The sequence below is a fragment of the Pelophylax lessonae genome (assembly GCF_965119305.1).
Source record: "Pelophylax lessonae genome assembly, chromosome: 13".
NCBI classification, from domain to species: domain Eukaryota; kingdom Metazoa; phylum Chordata; class Amphibia; order Anura; family Ranidae; genus Pelophylax; species Pelophylax lessonae.
This window is the reverse complement of record NC_138780.1, coordinates 66,832,959-66,854,474: the sequence shown is the minus strand read 5'-3', so window position 1 is coordinate 66,854,474 and position 21,516 is coordinate 66,832,959. Positions and strand designations below refer to the sequence as shown.

The window sequence follows — 21,516 nt, the reverse complement described above, 5'->3', positions numbered from 1 at the left end:
CCGGCCGGCCAGCCACATCGACGGGCCTTGTACCGGCCGGCCAGCCACATCGACGGGCCTTGTACCGGCCGGCCAGCCACATCGACGGGCCTTGTACCGGCCGGCCAGCCACATCGACGGGCCTTGTACCGGCCGGCCAGCCACATCGACGGGCCTTGTACCGGCCGGCCAGCCACATCGACGGGCCTTGTACCGGCCGGCCAGCCACATCGACGGGCCTTGTACCGGCCGGCCAGCCACATCGACGGGCCTTGTACCGGCCGGCCAGCCACATCGACGGGCCTTGTACCGGCCGGCCAGCCACATCGACGGGCCTTGTACCGGCCGGCCAGCCACATCGACGGGCCTTGTACCGGCCGGCCAGCCACATCGACGGGCCTTGTACCGGCCGGCCAGCCACATCCACGGGCCTTGTACCGGCCGGCCAGCCACATCCACGGGCCTTGTACCGGCCAGCCACCACAGGTTGCCAGTAAGCCAGCCATTAAGCATTAAACAAAAATTTAACATGTTCAGTACCAAATTTGTGTTAAAAATGTTTTCTTTATTTTTCAAAACTTTAAATGTACAAACTATCAGCCCATATATCGGCCGATACCGATAAGTTATGACCAAAATATCGGTATCGGTCTATCCCTAATTCAGACACTTTATATCCCTAAGCATGGTGGTTGAGGACTTCAAGAAGGACCATTTACACTTTTATATGGATTTTCAATATTTACACTTTTTGTGAATTGATATTTTTCGATGGACCTATGTTTACTATATTGATTTTTTTATTTATATGTCATGAAAAACTAAGTGGTTTAGTAGCACCTGAATTTTTTTTATAAACGTTATTATTTTTTGAAATGCAGACCGCATAAGGACTTAAATTTCACTTGCCCGGAATTCAGCTTTAATGTGTAGTTTACAGTATGCTTAATCAAGTGATCGGTCTTGTGTTTCCTTCATGTAGAAATGGTCATCACACAGTTCATTCTCTGTATAATCATCAGTGCTTCAGAATACTGTACATGTTCCCCCTAATTCCTCAGAGAAAACCCGTTCCCTTTGGGATCTACCATCAACATCCCTTACGGCATCCCTTACACTCCTCGGATCTGGCTGGAAAGAGCACTTTCCTTCCCATGTAGCTCTTATCCCCAGAGCTCCTGAAAATACTAATATTTAAATAGTCTCCTTGGGATAAAACCTCATTTAACATTACAGATGCAAATTATGACTTCAAATAATAAAATGGCTCCATTTATCAGCGTTCTACACTTGTATACCTAAAATGGTTCCATTTATCAGGGTTCTACTCTTGTATACCTAAAACTGTTTTTGTTTGTTTTTTTTTTCTTAATAGGTAATGACACCTTTTTTGTTTTTAATTTACCGGTTATGATCCATTCTATTAGATAAAATCATAGGGTTACATATGTGAATGTATCCCTCAATGCTTTAATTTTTACATTGGTAAATGCCTTTTACTCCAATGACAAATTACACAAGGAAAGGTGAGGTGGATTCCAGTCCATTGTGCAGAGCCATGTCTGTTGCTGTCCTGGGTGGGGACGAGAATAGAAATTATTATTTACTTGTGATTTAGTAATTAAATAAATATATACGTATATATATTTAAAGTGTGTTTTTTTTTTTTTTTTTCCTAGATGATAAAGGTTTTAAGAGACTTCAGGAATTGGAAGTTCCCAATAGCAGAGGTATGTGTTTGAGATGTAGTTGCTGAAAAACTTTTAGCAAGTACCACTCCATTAAAGTGTCTCTTTAGTTATGCATTTATTACTATATTAAAAATCCAGAAGGTTAAGCTTGATGTACCTTTGTTGGATTTAATACAAATGTGCAAAGTCAAAGTTATCCATAAGGACTTGATGCAGTTGAGCTATCTAACCACCAAACCGTTTTTCTTTCTCTGGATCGGAACATAGACATAAATATAGCATACATATGTCCTCCAGGCACCAATATATCACAATATCCGATCTGCTGTCACGAACAGATAATGGGCTCAATTCATGGAATGAACATGTACCAAAACCATCACTATTTTCAGCCATTTCGATTATTTAAATTTCTAATTTCTGTAATTGAAAATACAGCACATGAGCATCATTATAACTTACACCAGTTCTGGTCATTTTGAAGACAACTTTCACAGTCCCCGGAGCTGCTAATCTAGTTTTACCCATGGTGCATAGCCAATGGAAGTTGGGACGTGGTAACTTTTCAGGTAAACTGTGTTATTGATCTTGAAAGTGCTTTGAGGCTCAAAGCCCTCAGAGGCTGAATTTTCAGGAATGTGATGCCAATGTCTGAACAACCTATCACCAGATCTGAGCCTATTACTTCATCAAGACAGTTTTTAGCATTGCCCCTGATTCAGGTTGCAAAATAAGTAAGTTTACTCAAACACAAATGTTTTGGATGGTCACAATTTGCATTGGGTAGAAGTCTACCAAAATGTTTTATTTGAATGCAGTGGGGAAGGCCAAATCACTGGTGAAGAAAACAATATAAACAGCCAAGGGGCTCCTCCTCTGTTTGCTCCTCTAGTTAGAACCTCTGTCAGCTCAGGTAATATGGAAATTATTCCCTCTGAGTAGATTTCTACCTTTGCCTAAAAATGCTATTTGGCAAAGGGTTGATCTAGTATTGTAGGAAGGCTTTAGCTTCAATGTACATATTATACAAGTAGCTATCTGAAAAGTCCTCAACCTGTTACTTGGTGAACGATTAATAAATGATGATCATATGCAGGGAGGTTTAATATATGGTGAAATTTACCAAGTGTGACCTGGTGAATTCAGCAGACATTAAAGCAACGGAATAACCTGGTGTCTTTTGGGCAAATATTTTAAATGTTCTACTTCTACTAATTTGTAGATAATTAGCTCTTTTTTTTTCTTTTTAATGCATTTTTTTTTTTTGCTAATAACTACAAGAAAATTTAACAAATAGGTATTCTTACATTTGTGGTCCCCTCTTAGCCTATTTACATTTTACGTAGAGTTATTACATATTCTTCTTGCTGGAAACTTAATACACCTCCTCATGCTCTCCCCAGATAGTACAGCTCTTGGCATACTTCTAGCCATCAGCCAACATAAGAGAGGCTACTAAAACCGAAACCAATAGTGTGGTGTCTCCGCCTCCCTCTTAGCCATTCACAAAGAACAGCTGGTGATGACACTACAGCCTAGGATAGTGTTCCTCAACCACTGTGTCATCTGGGTTACCCCATGGTGTTGCACAGGACCCAGTTTTCCCTTGATCAGTGTTATAAGCTGTCATGGCCAAATGCCAACACTATAAAAATCAATAACCTACTAGGGCCAGGACGCACAGGCTCATCAATTGCTATGGTAATGGCAGCTGGCTTGCCTGCACCATGGCAATGCAGGACTCTGATCAAGGGTAGACAGCATGCAGGGTTGCCCAAAGCATTCAGGAGAAAACAAGTCTGCCTTCTCCACCTCCTGCCCTCTGCTACACTGCTGTAGTCAAAAGGTAGGACTCTGATGTGAAGAGGGGACTGTGATTGGGGGACTTGTGTAGAGGGTCACTGATGTTTTGGGGTGACTCTTATGTGATGGGGACCTCTGGTGTGAAGGGAGGCCTCTAGTGTGAAGGGGGGATCCTCTAGCCTGATGGGGAGATCCAATGTAATGGTGGGATCTCCTGATGTAAGGGGGCTTCTGGTGAAGTTAATTAATCAAGGTGGTTGTTTGCATTGCCCCTGGCTCAGGTTGTCTGATAAGTAACCTTTATATTTTTTACATTTTAGACTGGGGTGCCTCCAAGAATTTTCATATTTTTAAGGGTTGCTGCAACTGAAAAAAAGTTGAAAAATTCTGACCTCATAATAATAATAGATATATAATAATAATAATAGAATGTGCTCCCCCTAGGGCAGGGAATATGTGGGGTAGGAAAACGCCTTTCTCTCACTTCTCTCTCTTACACGAGGGAGGTTTTTTATTTTTTTTGTAGTCCACAGATATGGCTGGAAAGAATTCCTGTGCCTTCTGCTGGACTGCCATCAGTTGGCAAAGATTTCTGACAGAACCAACAGATTTTTGCACTTACTAAACAGATGTAAATAAGTGCTGTTAAAAATGTATATTTAATAGATCGAAAGGAAGAAAATAAAATGTTTGTTTCTGTTTACTTTGGATATGCAAATGATTATATGAGAATTAATTATAATAAAACCCTGAACAATCTCTTTACTGCACAATAACTTTGAATCTGCTAATATATTTTTAGGTTTCTAAAGTGTTTATTGATTATGAGAATTCAAAGTAAATAACATCTGTAACATACATTTTTTATGCAAATGGGAAATTTATCTAAATGATCAGATTCATCAAATGATGAATCTGATGAATTAGACTTTTGAATTAATTTACTAAAGGTAAATAGTCTTTGCAATGCAAGTGCACCCGCAAGTGAAGTTGCTCTAGATCTAGGGGAAAAAAAACTCAGCATTTTTGATTGCACATGATTGGATGATAGAAATCAGCAGAGCTTTCCCTCAATTCAGAGCTCCCCGAGAGACCTAACACAACTGCACTTGCAATGCAGAGTATGTTTGCCTTTAGTAAATAAGCCTCTTTGTATGGCTATTGATACGCAGAATGTAATTTCAATATAAAATATAATGACAACCCTTTTTTGTCTATTGCCATCGTTCTGTAGCCCGTTGTGTAGAGATGCCAGAGACTGGTTCATGTCGAGCCTCTTTCTCCCGCTGGTACTATGATCCTGTCTCCCAGAAGTGTATGGGCTTTACTTATGGAGGATGTCATGGAAATGGAAATAACTTTATGTATGAAGCAGAATGTGAACAGTTTTGCAAAGGTGTCTCCGGTGAGTTTATATGAGAAAAAACAGATACTAGTGGCCAGTAGAGGCTCACATTGGACAAGTAGAATTGAGGCCTTCAGAGGGTGATTTGAGGATTATGAAATATCCTTGCAGACACCACAGTGTTTGCACTTTGGCAGTATTCATTTTATCACTGACCGTTTCACAGAAAAAAAGAATCCATTGCCTTTGCTCAAATAATAATTCCCATATCCTGAGTTGTTTTTATGGCTTCTGTGTATTTGGCTCACTTATTGTCCCAAATTAAGCTCTATAAAGGTGGGCACCAGAAATCAGACCCAAGATGGATAACCTACTGGTGTGACGTGAGAGCATCCCGGACAGTCAAAGCAATGTACTGACTGTTCACTTGGAACTGACATGTAACAAACCCCCTTTTACTGTAGTACCGGTCCCAAGGGGTAACCACTAATCCTCCACCACTAGTATTAAGGTGCACAGGTGTGTATGAACATGCCATATTTCAGCCAGCTGAACAGAATTCTTTTTGAAGTCTGGTTCCATGTTGGGGCTGGTTAAAGAGATCTTTGACAACCAGTGTAACTTCATAGCGCTCTAATTGGTGCAGCTGATGTAGCAGCTACCAGGTGTATATAGGTCTATGTTATTGGGGGTGGAGGTACTATTTAATGAAGATTGATTGCATCTTTTGGGAATTATTTCTACTGGGGTATATTAACTGCTTCGTCAATGGTTTCCAATATTTAGGGTTTTAGTTGCTTCCATTATTGTAATGTTGCAGAAAAAGCACTTTAAAACCCCTTTTCTCTTACGTCCTCCGACAGTCGCCGCCTCTTCATATTCGTCACAATGGGGTAATTGACCTTTGCTCCGTAGGAGTAGCTAGGCAACAGAATATGTCAATATTAAAGCTTTTAACATATCCCACCCCCAGGGGGTGGTCCCCTCAGTCAATACCCTCCTACTTCCTGTAACCATACCTCAGTTTCATTGTCTAGCTTTCAGGAGTTAGCTGGCTGTTTCTGTGCTGGGGCATTTTGTCTCAGCCTTTATCTTCTTTTTGATTTTATTTGAGTTTTTTTCTCTCCCTTTACTTAGCTGTTACTTTTGTCCGCATTATTTAGTTCTTCTGATGAAGAGGATCGTGCGGGCTGGGTCTCGGGCTGGCCCCCCTGGTCGCAGGTTGTGGGCCAGTGGCTTCCCAGCCTGCCATCGAGCGTTCAGTCAGGTATTTTTCCTGGCATATGTGAACGACCCATCCCTGTTCGCTGCAGGGATGCTGTGGTGAGGTGGCTACCTCACAGGACGCCATGCGGTTTCGCACCGCAGTTCTACTGCGTCCTGGCTGCGACTCTCCCTGTCCCATGTGCAGTGGCTTGATCGCTTGTGCGGGTTCCCCACGCCATTCAGAAGGTAAGTGTACTCTGTGTGGGGACCTGTCTGTTTAGTGGGTTTCAGTCTGGGACTGTGTAACCCTGCATGTCTGTTCACACTATTGGGCTCCCTGTCTGTTTTGATGCTGCTGTGGGCTGCAAGGAGGGGGGCTGTTATACACTGTTCTGTGTTACAAACTGTGTGATTCTCTGTGTGACATGCTGTATGTTGTAGGGCATGCTGTGGATCATGTTTTGTGCAACATGCGGTGGCCGCTGCTGCGGTCCGCCATTTTATTAATAGCTGCAGGCATATGAGGGCCATTTCTGTGTGCTGGGAGCAGTGTTTTTGGCGCCAAGCGCCGCCATTGTGGCGGCGATCGCTCGGGCCACATGTCAGCGCTGCATGCTCTGCCTTTGCAAGTCCCTCACCGGCGGCCATGTTTGTGGAGCCTTCCATAGGCTTTATAGGAGCGGTCTGTGTTGCATCGCTTCCTTTCCCTGAGAACAGCGATCGGTGCAGCAGCTTGAGTGGTCTCTCCAGGTTTTATCTTCCTTATTCTTGTATTCCTTGTCTATGTTTTTGTGATTCTCCCTGTGGGGGTCGGTGTGTGCGGTGGGCTCCGCTCGCCGCGATCTTAAAGAGGCAGTACTCCTTTTTTTCCTACACACTTTTGGGGGCATGGATTCTCAGAAAAGCAAATTTCCCCCCACTTTAGTGGGGGGCCAAGGGACAGCTGCTGCTCCCCCCGCGGGGGGTGATTTGGCTACTGTCGTGGCTTACTTAGCTGCTCAGGTGCAGATGCTTGTGGCTGCTCAATCCACAAAACAGCCCAGAGTTTCAATTTCCTCTGATTCAGAGGGCGATGGTGATGGGGCTGCTATGGCTGGGGTCACCTTATCGGGGTCCCGCTTGTCCCTGGACCTTGTGGGGTCTGAAGGGGAGGCAGAAGTTGAAGGGGTTGATAATTCCCCCCCCCCTGGCTCGTCTGAAGAGCTTGCACTCATGGATGAATTGGTTGCTTCTATCAAACAAACACTGCATTTGCAGGATGAACCATGTCCTCCTGCTGTCCTGGCCTCTTATGGGACGCAGCGGAGACGCAAATCATCGCAGGTTTTTCCTTGCACTGAGGATTTTCAGCGCGCTGTTAGGGAACAATGGCGCAATATACGGAAGCTTTTTGCTGTGCCAAGTAGGTTCAAGCTACGTTATCCTTTCACACCCGCTACTGATGAACGTTGGTGTGTGCCACCTCCGGTGGATCACGCGGTGGCAGTTTTGAATAAATCTACTGCGATTCCGGCGGAGGATACCCGTTCCGGGATGCCACGGACAGGAGGCTGGAGTCTCTTGCACACCATACTTACTCGGTTACCGGTTCCATGCTATAAGTGATTTTTGCTTCACTTATGGCAGCTCTGGCTGTCGCGGATTGGACGCAGGTGCTCAGGCGCGTCCTGGTGGCTGACTCTGCCCCTCCGGCGACGTTGGCTATGGTGGATCAAATCCATCAGGGTGTCATGTATTTGTGTGATGCGGACTTAGATATAGTCCCTTTGGCTGCACGTGTGCACAGCGTGGCGGTGTTGACACGCCGCCTGATTTGGCTGAAATGTTGGTCTGTGGACCAAGCTTCTCGCAAAACTTTAGCTAATCTGCCCTATACGGGATCTCACCTTTTTGGCAAACCCTTGGATGCGCTGATAAAGGGGATCACGGGGGGTAAGAGCACGCTCTTGCCCCAATCCCACAAGGCTAAGGTTGCTCATGGTACGAAGCATGCTTCTTTAGACCCTCTCAGGGGTCCTTTCGTGCCTTTCGGTCACCCTATAAGGGCAAACCCTTCAAAGGTCAAGGCTCCCTAAGGAAGCCGTGGACAGGTAAGCAGATTTTTTCCCTCAAATCTTCAACTGTCTCCGGAGCGTTTGCGGGATCTGCACCTGGCGGTGCGGGACCTGCGGGCTCAGGGAGTGGTGGTTCCGGTGCCTCATTGGGACAGATTTCGGGGGTTCTATTCAGATCTGTTCAATGTGCCCGGGAAAGAGGGCAAGGTACGTCCAATTCTGGACTTAAAAGCTCTGGACCGCTTTGTGCGGGTTCGCAAGTTCCGCATGGAATCCCTGCAGTCAGTGGCTGGCCTGGTTCCGGGGGAATTTATGGCCTCCATCGATTTGAAGGATGCGTACCTTCACATCCCCATTTTCGAGGGTCACCAAGAGGTACCTTCGATTCGCCATTGCGAAGGATCATTGCCAGTTTGTGGCGTTACCCTTTGGTCTCGCTTCGGCTCCGCGGGTGTTCACCAAGGTGCTTGCACCGGTTCTGGCTTTGTTGAGAGCCCAGGGCATCTCTGTCTTGGGGTATCTGGACGACATTCTGGTTCGGTCTGCGACCAGTCAGGGTCTGGTGAAGGACCTGTCCGTCACGATGCAAACTCTACAGGAGTTTGGTTGGACGATAAACCGTCCAAAATCGACGCTGTGCCTGTCGGTTCGTCTTCCCTACCTGGGAATGATCCTGGACTCGGTCCAGGCGAAGGTCTTCCTACCGGACGATAAGCTCAGGACACTTCAGGAAGAAGTCAGGTCCCTCAGGGACAATCAGTGCTCGTCCTTCCGGACGTGTATGAGGTGTTTGGGATTGATGGTCTCGGCTTTCGAGGCGATTCCCTTCGCCCAATTTCACACGCAGGGTCTCCAAGCGGAGATCCTGTCCAGGTGGGACGGGCGACTGCAATCTCTGGATCTCCAGATTTCATTGAGTCATCGTACCAGAAGGGATCTTCTGTGGTGGCTACAGTCCCCGGCGGTGTCAGGGGGCAAGTCTTTTCGTCCTTTCTCATGGACGGTGATCACCACGGATGCCAGCCTGTCGGGCTGGGGTGGTGTTCTGGGCGTTCTGTCCGCCCAGGGAACTTGGTCGGAGGAGGAATCCTCCCTTCCGATCAACATTCTGGAATTGTGGGCGATAAATCTCTGCCTTCGACGTTGGGCGGTCAGGCTGCAGGACCGTCCGGTTCGGGTGCAGACGGACAGTGCCACGGCGGTGGCATACATCGACCACCACGGGGGCACCAGGAGTGCCCGAGAGCGGCTCGGGTGGTGGCCGACATTCTGTCTTGGGCCAAGACGCACGTCCCGGCGATAACGGCGGTTCACATTCCGGGGGTGGAGAACTGGCAGGCGGATTATCTGAGTCGCCAGACCTTGGACCAGGGAGAATGGTCCCTCCACCCGGATGTCTTCCAGATGCTGTGCGCGCAGTGGGGTCTTCTGGAGGTAGACCTGTTCGCGTCTCGTCTGAACAACAAGGTGGAAAGGTTCGTGGCAAGGACGCGCGATCCTCGGGCAGACGCGTTGGTAACTCCGTGGCATCAGTGTCGGCTGATGTATGCATTTCCACCGTTTCAACTGCTGTCCAGGTTCCTTCGCAGGTTGACCTCGGAACCGCACACGGTGATTCTAGTGGCACTGGACTGGCCTCGCCGGTCTTGGTACGCAGACCTCGTGCATCTGGCGATCGACGCTCCGTGGCGTCTGCCTCTTTGAGAAGCTCTTCTGTCTCAGGGACCGATTTTTCATCCTGCTTTACAGTCGCTGGCTTTGACGGCCTGGCTGTTTGAAACCGAGGTCCTGAAGGATAGGGGTCTATCCCCTGAGGTCATTCACACTTTGATCAACGCGAGGAAGTCTTCCTCGGGGAAAGTCTACTACCGTACTTGGAAGGTCTATTTTGCCTGGTGTAAGTCCAGGGGGTATCCCCCTCGCTCATACTCGGTGTCTAGGGTGTTGCCTTTCCTTCAAACGGGTGTGGACCAGCGTTTGGCGTTGGCTACAATCAAGGGCCAGGTTTCTGCGCTGGCCGTTCTTTCTACGCCCTGTGGCGTCTAACCCCTTGGTTAGCACTTTTGTTCAAGGGGTGCGACACCTGGTCCCTCCTAGGGGGGAACCTTTGCCTCCATGGGACGTGCACCTTGTTCTGTCCGTATTGCAACACGCTCCTTTTGAACAGATCAGGAAGATCTCGTTGTCTATGTTGTCCAAGAAGGTCGCGTTTTTGGTGGCGATCACTTCGGCTCGCAGGGTGTCGGAGCTGGCTGCTTTGTCCTGCAGATCTCTGTATTTGGTCATTCACTTGGATGAGGTGGTCTTGCGACCTAACCCTTCTTTTCTTCCGAAGAGGTTCTCGGAATTTCACCTCAATGAGGACATTGTCTTGCCTTCGCTCTGCGCAAAGCCTAAACATCCGAAGGAGGTGGATTTGCACTCCTTGGATGTTGTTTGGGCGATCAGGGTTTACCTGAAATCGACGGAATCTCTTTTTGCAAGTCGGATTCTTTATTTGTCCTTCCAGAGGGACCTCGGAAGGGCATGGCGGCGTCGGCTTCTACCATCGCCGAATGGATCAGACAGACCATTGAACAGGCCTATGCTCTGAAGGGGAAAGTTCCCCCCATGCCTGTGAAGGCGCACTCTACCAGATCTCTGGGTACGTCTTGGGCCTGTCATCATCGGGCTTCTGTGGCCCAGGTGTGTAAGACGGCGACTTGGTCGTCCGTTCGCACCTTCTCGAAGTTCTACAAGGTGGATGTTCATGCATCGGCAGATGCTTCCTTTTGGCCGCAAGGTTCTTAGTACGGCGGTACCTTAGGGTCCCTTGTTTTTGGGCCCTTGGCTGTTTGGGATGTCGTTTATCCCTAGGTTATTTGTTTTTTCCTGGGTTGTTGCTCCTGTTGAGCAAGTTTTTTTTTTTTTTTTTCATGCTACCCAGCTGGTTTCCTTCCTTTGGTAAGGTTCCTTTGTTTCTGCTGTGGAGACTGCGTTGCCTTAGGCGCGGCTGCGTTTCCCACCCCTCATGTTTGTACTGCTTTGGGACGTCCCCATTGTGACGAATATGAAGAGGCGGCGACTGTCGGAGGACGTAAGAGAAAACGGAATTTTTGTAAAATCTTACCTGTAAAATTCCTTCTCTGAGTCCTCCGACAGTTGCCGCCCCCGCCCCTCTTTTGGGGTTTGGTTATATACTCTACTGATATTATACTGAAACTGAGGTATGGTTACAGGAAGTAGGAGGGTATTGACTGAGGGGACCACCCCTTGGGGGTGGGATATGTTAAAAGCTTTAATATTGACATGTTCTGTTGCCTAGCTACTCCTACGGAGCAAAGGTCAATTACCCCATTGTGACGAATATGAAGAGGCGGCGACTGTCGGAGGACTCAGAGAAAGGAATTTTACAGGTAAGATTTTACAAAAATTCAGTTTTTCTCTTTCGTTCATTGACAGACACAGCTCCTGATTCTTCTTCTTAACCATTGGATTATACTGCCCCCTACAGGAGTAGGACACTAGGCAGGAAAAAGCTTGACTACACCTATGGGCAGTCCCAGGGGGTATACACCCACTCTCAGCTATAGGCACTCATTTTTTTATTTTTTTTCCTACCTAGTCAGGAGCAGTGTTGCCAACTGTCCGTATATATTTACGGACAGCCCGTAAAATCAGGGCACTTTTCTCCTGCCCGTAAATGCCCGTAGCAGGAGAAAAGTGCCAGTGAAAAACGGCTGCGATCGGCTCGGTTCGGAACTGCGCATGTGCAGTTCCGAAAATGCCCGAGATGACCCGATCATTTCCTGTATTCAGTCGGGCGGGCAGGGCCCTGGCCAGGGGGGTGGGTCTGGCTGCTGTCAGAAGCTGTGCGGCACGCCTACTTGTGACAAGGCGCCGCGAGTTGAGTGCTGATTGCTTGCTGATGTCATGGCGCATTTCCTGCCACTTCACCGCCAGGCGCCAGAATTTAACCACTTTACCACCGGAGGATTTTGCTGTCTTCCGTCCAGGCCACTTTTTGTGATTCGGCGCTGTGCGACTTTAACTGACAATTGCGCGGTCGTGCGACGCCGTACCCAAACGAAATTTACGTCCTTTTTTTCCCACAAACAGAGCTTTCTTTTGGTGGTATTTGATCACCTGTGCGATTTTTACTTTTTGCGCTATAAACAAAGAGCGTTTATTTTGAAAAAATAACAATATTTTTAACTTTTTTTTTTTTATATGAAATTCCCCCCCAAAAAAAATGTAAAAACCAATTTTTTAAAAAATTTTTGGCCAATTTGTTTTCTGCTACCTATGTTTGGTAAAAAAAATCACAATAAGCGTATTTTGATTGGTTTGCGCAAAAGTTATTGCGTTTACTAACAAAGGGAAAGATTTCTGTCATTTTTGGTGTTTTTTTTTTTTTTTTAACGCGTAATGGCAGCGATCTACGATTTTTTTTTTTTTTTTTGCGGGACTGCGACATTGCGGTGGACAGATCGGACCCTTGACTGACATTTTTGACACTTTTGGGGGTACCAGTGACATTACTGCAGTAATCAGTGCTATATATATGCACTGTTACTGTAAAAATGACACTGGCAGGGAAGGGGTTAATTTTATTGGAGAGGGAGGGGTTAATGTATGCCTGGTGCTTACTGACGTGTGGGGGGGGGAGGGGACTGAGTGAGTCATGGACAGATCGGATGTCCAGCTATGCTGAACAGTCCGATCTGTCACTATGGAGATCCGCCCGCTTGTGTTTACACAGGCGGGCGGATCTCCACACTAGATCCCCGACGATCGGGGGAAGAGCGGCGGCGATCGCCGCTGCTCCTCCCCTGGCCCGACTCCCGCTGTGACTGAAAGCAGCGGGAGCGAGCCTCCGGCGGCGCGCAAGCGCCGCCCAGAAGGGGGAGTGTCTGACGACGTAGTACTACGTCGTCAGACGATAACGAGCCACTCTGCCCCAGTAATATTACTGTGGGCGGTGGTAAAGTGGTTAAAAAACCTGGAGCCAAGCTGAACTTGAAGTTGAGCAGGCGGCTCCGGAATAAGAGCCTTGTGTCGTGGTGGAGACAGTGTGACTGTGCTGCAGGACGGACACGGACAGCATCCATCCACAGTCACAGAGGGAGGCACAGGTCGGTCAGATAAAGACAGTCTTTGCTGTTCAGAGCTGCCTGTTAAGCTAATGCAGCAGATAGATTTATTTTGTGTAGATGGACCTGGGTTAATCTAGATTTCAGTCATTTTACTAAAAAGAATGTTTGCTCTGCCTCTGGCAAAGACAAATGTCAGAGCTGAAGACAATTTATTGTATTAGAAAGGAGCTTTTAAGCTACAATGTAAAACCATTTTTCAGCAATCATAAGGCTTTTAAATTGGGAGAGTGGTTTACGAGTGTCCAGAGAAGAACTTTAATTGAAAAGCCTAATGCTTGCTGAAAAATTGTTTTACATTGTAGCTTAAAAGCTCCTGTGAGGAGAGGGCTCATCTCAGCAGAGCAGACTGGCTGAGCCCCAAAAATACACTAGAGGAGAAGAGAGAGAGACTTGGCCAGAGAGGCCCCCTCACCAGTCACCCACACAGTCCTAGAAAGTCAGTCACTCAGGCAGAGACAGAGAGTGCAGAAAGCGCTTTTGTTGGTCCTAAAAATGAAATTGTCTTGGTTTAGTCAGCTATTATTTAAAAGAGATGATGGCACCTATCTCTTCTATTGCTGACTAAACCAAACCAAGACCATTTCATTTTTAGGACTAAAAAAACTAATTTTTTCATGGTGCAAAGCAGCCACACAGACAAATGCAAAGTGAATGACTCTTAACAGGGAGGCAAAACTTCAATCCTAAGATTAAATAAATTTAAGTACTACTACTACTCTGGCTCTGCTAGTGCTACTAGGAGTATTACTTTAGGATTACAGGTTTGCCTGTTATGTTATATAGACTGAGTCACTCATTTTTCATTTGTGCACCCACTATAATAATGTAAGGGGGAACTGATATAAAGGGTTCCCCCCTTATAGCAGGTAATCCCTCTCCCTTACCTTAGTGTAATTAATCTGCGGAAGGTGGTATTCTAGTCACCAGATTCCCCCTCCCCCCCACATCAGAGTCCGATATTCTTTTCTACATCAGAGTCTGCAGGATTCTCCCCTTACAGTGCAATGGGGAATTCCGTGGACCCTGATGTAAAAGGGAGCTCTGATGTAAAGGGCAATGCTGCAGACCCTGATGTAAGTGGGAACTCAGATGTAAAGGAGAATGCAGTGGACTCTGATATAACGTGGTTTCTGGTCACCAGAGCACCCGCGTACATCAGAGTTCCCCCTTAAATCAAGATCTGCAGCATTCCTCTTTACGTCAGAGTTACACTGTAAGGGGGAGTCCTGCACACTCTGATATATGGGGGAACTCTGTGCTGGCTCGGTTATATTAATCTGACCTTCATGTAAATGGAGAAATATGGTTTATGACTTTTTGTTTAACTTAAAGACATTGCTAATTGCACTATCTACATGTTTATAGTTTAATTATTCATATTTGCACTGAAAATGGCTATTTTTATGTACATTTTTGCAGTGCCAGTAAAAAATTGGTGCAGTCCGTAAATGTTGGCGTTCTGCCAGTAAATTTCACTCCGGGGGGTTGGCAACACTGGTGTGTGTGTGTGTGTGTGTGTGTGTGTGTGTGTATGTATGTATGTATGTATGTATGTATATGTATATATAATATATTATAGCGTTTCTCGGGCATGCTGATGAAAACGGTAAGCCCGAGAAACAGGGGGTGGCAACGCCCCTTCTGAAAGCGATCCAGCGGTATTGAGTTGCTGGGACCGCTTTCATTAGAGAGCCAGCCTCTGGATGAAAAAAAATATTTAAAAATACCGGTTTTGGCTGATAGCCATAACCCCAATAAACCACTTGCAAACCGCAATGTGTATATATACATATTGCGGTTGGCATGCCACAAAAGCATTACATTCTAAAGTTTGAACCAGTATCTCCTATACAGATACTTTGCATGTCTGGCTTGCCTGGAGCTGGGTGGTGTTTTCAGCCGGTGACGAGTAAAAACCAAGGTGTTAGAATATGTCAACATACCTGCTTTATCTAATTCAACCCAATTTTTTTTTTTTTTTTCTAGAGCAAGATATTTTTGATACAAGAATGGGAGACAAGAGTGCTCAAGAAGAAGGTGGTGGTCCAGGTGAGGTTTACAAGTGCAGTGTTCTACACTAAAAATCTGTATCTGTCTTTTGTGCATTCCTTGCTATGGCTATGCAAATTCATTTTTGTTTTGTTTTTTTCTATTTATTTTATATGCAAAAGATTATCAGTGCTGCTGTTGCTACCTATAAACCACTCACACCAGGCCCAGTGGTGTTTGTGTTGCCTAACACTCAGTACATGAAAGATGCCCAATTCAAAACTCTAGGGATATATTTTGATCTGTGTTTTACTAGAGTAGAACACCTCTGTATGGCACAATATGTCCATGAACATCACTCAACAAGATTTTATCTCGTGCTGGTATATGTATGCTAATGCAGAGTAGCTGATTGTGTCGTTTTATGGTGGCCATGCACTGAATCTGCCAAAATTCGAGCTGTTGGTAACACTGCACCACCAACCAAATATTGACTGAGCCTGGTGGAGGTTTATACATGTGTGCCAGTGTTAATTTTGGCAGCAAATTTCAATTTAGTTTTAGTCTTAGGACTAAAATGGCATGTTAGTTTTAGTCCCATTTTAGTCTTCTGCAAGTGTTTTAGTCGTATTTAGTCGACTAAAACTCCAGTACATTTTAATCAACTAAAACGTCCTACATTTTAGTCGACTAAAACTCATTTTAGTCATCTATAATCAAATGGGTGTAGTTCAATTGTAATTTGTAATGCATTATTTAAGCATTTATCTACAATTTCCAAACTCATAATATACTACAGCTGGTCCTGGAGTGAAAAATCTAACATGTTATTATTTATGGTATTAAGCTTTGAGCATGCACCAGTGTTAATTTTGGCAGCAAATTTAGATTTCGTTTTAGTTATAGTCTTTTGACTAAAATGCCATTTTAGTTTTAGTCGTATTTTAGTCATCTGAATTGTTTTAGTTTTAGTCGTATTTTAGTCGACTAAAATTGTGTTTAGTCGACGAAAACATTTTAGTCGGTTTTAGTCGACGAAATTAACACTGATGTGTGCAAAAAATGCTTGTGTGCAGAAGTGGTTAAGTCCACAATTCTTCCAAAAACAGATTACTTCCTTAGGAAGGCCAGGCCACATCAATCCCATCACTATTGTCTGGTCCCAAGGCTGTGACTTCAAAATTCAGTAATCCAAGTAAACCGACAACACCCAAAATGTTCAGGCTCGGAGACTATTTATTAAATCAATATAAAAAGCGTATGAAGTCTTTTTTTGAAGTAATGCTTCAAATTTAAAAGTCAATTGGACAAATATTGGGCTAATATTTTATTTAATATTTTGCTGTGTTTCTTATTCTCAGGCTCTGCTGAAGTGGCCATCGCAGTGTTTCTGGGAATCTGTATTCTGGTTGTCTTGGCTGTCATTGGTTACTGTTATCTAAAGAAGAAGAAGAGTAGTAGTAGCCGCAGGCGGCAGCCTCCTGTGAACAGCACTACCATCCCCACTACTGAAGACACAGAGCACCTTGTATATAATCGCACCACCAAACCGGTGTGAGTGGCTGGTGTTCCTCAATGAGATCTAACTTAGGTTATAGACTTCAACACTCCATGTTGTGCTCTAAAACATACAAGACTTAGATGTACACAGCCAGTAGCCAATGTGGGTTTGGCAGCATTTACAAAAAAAAGGACTAACTTGTACATAAAGTGGATTTTCCAGTTGACGGGAGTTCTCCATTTTTTTTTTTTCTTTATTTAGTTTTTAAATATACTGTAGATATATATAGTTTTTGGTGAAAATGTATTGTTTGAATGTTTTTTTTAAAACACATGAAGATTTTGGTGTCTTATACCGAAAAGGTTTAAAATGTCTTTGTCTTGGTTGTAACCTGAGAGAATGGGTTCAATCTGGTGTAAGTTTGGTAATCAAATGCCCATGTTTGAGAACCAGCATTTGTAATCTGTGGAAACAATAAGACCCCGTTCAGACAGGGGCAACACGACTTGGTGGGGCGACCTGTGTGCACCGCGACCTCGGCGCGACTTGCACGGACTTCATATCATTGAAGTCAATGCAAGTCGCCTCCAGGTCGCCCCAAAGTAGTACAGGACCCTTTTTCTAAGTCGGAGTGACTTGTGTCGCTCCTATTAGAAAGGGTCCCGTGCTAATCAATGGCGAGCGACCCACCGCGACTTGTCAGGCGACCAAGTCGCCTGACAGGTCGCGCTAGTGTGAATGGGGTCTAATTCTTCTCATGTTTTGCAATTTGTTGCAAAATTCAGGTCCTTATTGGTTGGTTTACTAAAACTGGTCAGTGCAAGATCTGGTGCAGAGCTGCATAGAGACCAATCGGCTTCCAGTTTTTTTTTTTTTTTGTTTTTTTAAAGCTTAATTGAACAAGCTGAAGTTAAAATCTGATTGGCTACCATGCATTGCTGCACCAGAATTTGAACTCTACAGTTTTAGTAAATGTATGTCTTAGTGTTTACCTCGCATATACTGTATATTTTATAGTTTAGCTCATTTCATTCTAGAGCGAAGTCAGATGTTAGGTTCCTAGCTCAAAGTTAACGTGCTTTGATTATTTCAGAGCCATCTTATTAGGTTTCATTAAACGTTGATGGCACATTTTGTGTCCTTATCCTTTTTTGGATCCCTCTGCCAGCACACTTTTATACCAGATAATAATTGCTTACAACCCTACTCCTCTGAGACTTTCACTGTGTAGCCTGTCCAACACTGCACAAAATCTTCATTATTATTCTGCAGAGCAGTAGCCATACATGAGAAGCAGCCCTCCATATAATGGGAAGCCCATCCATTAGCCTGGGCGTTCCATGGAAGTGAATAGAGTCGAAAACACTCATGCACAGAAACCATTTTTTAAAATTCTGAAAATTTCAGGCAGGTGTTGTGCTTTGCAAACTGCACAGTGAATGTCAGAGGAACGCGATTTTAGGTTTGTATTCCATATTTTGAATATGGTGGCGGGTGAGAGGAGCTAAAAATAAGTAATTTAGATATGTACTTGTTTTGAACTAGATGGACAAGGTTAGTTTGGATAAATCATTTACCACCATATCTACAATATACAACCATGCATTTTCAGACCTTTTCCTACTGCTGATCCATATCCTCATTGAGCTCTTGTAGGAAGACTCTTCTATGAAGTACAGGCAGGACAAGGACAGCTGGAAATTGAATGACTCAGTGAATAAGCAGATACAGAAGAGATGCCTTATGCCCACACCTTTTCTTAGAGGCCTGTAAAGTCTTTTTTTCCAATATTTTTTTTTTTTTAATTCTTAGACTTTGAAGCTCTATCAACTGGAAACTTTGTGCCATTTCTTCACTGTAGTTATTATGCTTTTGAAATCACACCCTGTAGTTGGTGTATGGAAACACAACCATGATCTCCTATTTGCTCCCTTTTAGAGGGGGAAGAGTTCTGCACACTTCCTGTCCTAGGGTGACAATGAAGATCTGCCATACATTTAGAACAGTAAGCGTTGTCACCCTATGGCAGAAAGCAGCCCTATGGCAAAATCATCAGGAGAAAATTAAAGACAAACCAAACCAAACGAATCTAGCCACCGCATCTGAAGACTGGTTAGCTACAATATATTACAGTTCTGTTCTTCAGTTTTTATTTAGCTTTAAAGTTCTACTTTACCCTTACATTCTGGACAAATTGGAGTCGGATTTTGCCATTCTTGTAAAAGAAAACCTGATAGTATAACTATTGCGAATCTTGGATGTGGTCTCTAAAGACCTAGATCTAAAGAAATCCTGGTTTACCATACTGAATTTGAATGTAGTGATTTGCCTATTCTGGCAGTGAATAGGTTAAAATGCTAGAAATAAACATAGGTGCATTATTACTCTTGTGTTGAAGTCTTTCAAATGTAGAATATTATACCTGAACTATTTAAGTGCTGCTGAAATGTTAAAAAAAATATTGTATATTTCTTTTTGTTTTCTTCTTGAGATACTTTCATTATTGCTATGTGAATTTCTACACACCCATTGCTTTAACACCAAAGTATTGTTCCAGATTGTTTAAAGCTGTGGAATAAATGGAAAACCTTTTAATTGTACTAGCAAGTATTTTTTTTTTTTTCCCTTGTTTTTGTAAGTGATCACATGCCTTCTGTTCTGAGCTGCATATAAGAGCCAGGGGAGGAGAAACAGCAGCACACTAAGCTTCCTAGTAAAAGGCTGTGCGGTTGTTGGTGAAAAGTCTGATCACTGGAGAGCACACGCGGGGGGGGGGGGGGTGTGTCGGTGAAAAGTCTGATCACTGGAGGAGAGCACACGGGAGTTCCAGCATCGCTAGAGAACTGACCATGGTGTGTTCTCCTGCTTGATGTAGTCTGTTTTAATTAGGAATGCAGAGAGACTGACAGGAACACCAGGGTTTTCTCATAAATGAAGCAATACAAAGAGAACAGGATACCTTTTCATACAGGTACATGGTATAGCAGGCACATATCATTTAATATGAAACGTTGGGTTTACATATTCTATAGTATTTGGCTCACTCCTGGATGATGTTGGGCTGAGTCAGTGGTTTAGCCTATGGCTAATTTAAAAGGTTTATTTCTATGCATATAAAGTAACTGTTTATATATTTGTCTGCTGTGCTTACTTCTTGCCCCTCCACCAAAAAAGATTGAATCTTTATCCTATAATTCTATTCCAGTTAAATCGCAGAAAGTGAGACTTGGCTCCGCCTCCCTCTCTCACTTTCTAGATTTCTGCATTCCATAGTGTCAATGGGTCTTATGGCTTCAGCTGCTGACCTCCATCAATAGCACTGTTCCCTGCCATACTGCTCAGGTCTCATGGTGTCCTAAACAATAGCACAGCAGAATCTCCTAGCTGATGTCTGGAGCACAACTACAATATGTTACTTCAAAGTAGGCTGGTTCATGAAAACTGGATTTGTATAGTTCCAGCAATGGAAATGTACAGTCAGTTGACAGATCAGTCTACTGGGTGCATAGTGTATAGTTCTGGCTCCAGCCTATACAGCATCTTGTGGTGGCGCTTTATGGACCTTCTTAATTATTCTATTTTATTTCTGTTGTTTGATTCTAAATTGACTTGTCTTTTTCCACCTGTCTATGTAAATGGGTGGGACCAACAGATGGTTAAAGAATATGTCAACCCAAATACTGTACCACACAGGTGTCAAACACAAGGCCCGCGGGCCGAATCCGGCCCTCCAGGCCATTTCATGTGGCCCTTGCACCTCTCCTGCAGCTGCTGCATCTCCCTCATCTCTGCCCCCACCTTGTCTCAGCAGATGGCAGCAGAAAGGACAGATCTCCTCTGCCAGATCCTGTGCTTCTCCCTGTAGCTGCAGAGAGGACCCCCCCCAACTTAGCAGTTGGCGGCAGAGAGGAGGACACAACTCCTCCTACAGATCCTGCACCTCACTGTGCAGCTGCAGCACCCCCTCCTCTCCACCTCCACTGGTCTTAGCATTCAGCAGACTCCAGCCTTCCTCCAGGCACTGCAGTTGCTGCTTCCCAGCTCTGCCTTCAGCTTCTTCCCAGCAGCAGCACATGGTAAAGGGGATACACTGTGATGTAAGGGATGAGAGGATGGGGCTCTTGACTTCTGATAGTGGTGGACTACAGATAGAACTGGCCCTCTCAGGGCGACCATAATGGGGATACGGCCCGTGATGAAATTGAGTTTGACACCTCTGCTGTACCATGTACTTCTATGAAAAAAAGTATCCTGTTCTTTTTTTATTGCTTCCTTTGTGTGAAATCCCTGGTGTTCCTGCCAGGTACCTCTGCTTCCCTAGTTTAAAACTGACCACCGGCGGCGAGGTCATGCATTCCACTCTATTGGAAGACTACACGGTCCCCCTCCATAGGGGACTGTATGCGCAGACTGGAAGACATCAACAAGATGGAGGACCTGACCCTTACAGCGCTTCATAAGCGAGATAGATATGAGAAGACTTGGGGGTACTGGAATGTGTTTCTCATCTCTGATAGGGGAAAGGCTCTGATGTGCCCTTGAGGTTCCGCCGAATTGCGGTCCTTCTCTGGGAAACCGGTCCAGGTGTGGCGCCCGTTATCCCCCAGCCCCCTCCCTGTCTGTTCCTCCCCCCCCCCCCCCCACTTCCCTCTTTTTCCTTCCTCCCTTGTTCTCTCTTTTCTCTGTATCTCTTTCTTGCAGCCACCTTCGCTCTCCTCCTTCTCTGCCCTCCCCCTGGCTTCTCGCCGCCATACTGTACGGCTTTCCTACCTTTCATTATAGTTTCTTTATTCTTCAGGTGAAGCCGAATGTG

At 45.0% G+C, this 21,516-nt stretch overlaps 1 protein-coding gene across 1 annotated transcript in view; it reads left to right on the top strand.

Moving 5' to 3' along the window:
- SPINT1 (serine peptidase inhibitor, Kunitz type 1) overlaps positions 1–17,017 on the top strand; it is a 106,143-nt gene extending 89,126 nt beyond the window's left edge. Inside the window, exons 7-10 of the mRNA XM_082242592.1 lie at positions 1,659–1,709; positions 4,708–4,878; positions 15,200–15,255; positions 16,560–17,017. Of these exons, the coding sequence (XP_082098718.1) occupies positions 1,659–1,709; positions 4,708–4,878; positions 15,200–15,255; positions 16,560–16,760 (479 nt within the window). The 3' untranslated portion in view covers positions 16,761–17,017. The remainder of the gene's footprint in view (positions 1–1,658; positions 1,710–4,707; positions 4,879–15,199; positions 15,256–16,559) is intronic.
- Positions 17,018–21,516: the final 4,499 nt, after the last annotated feature.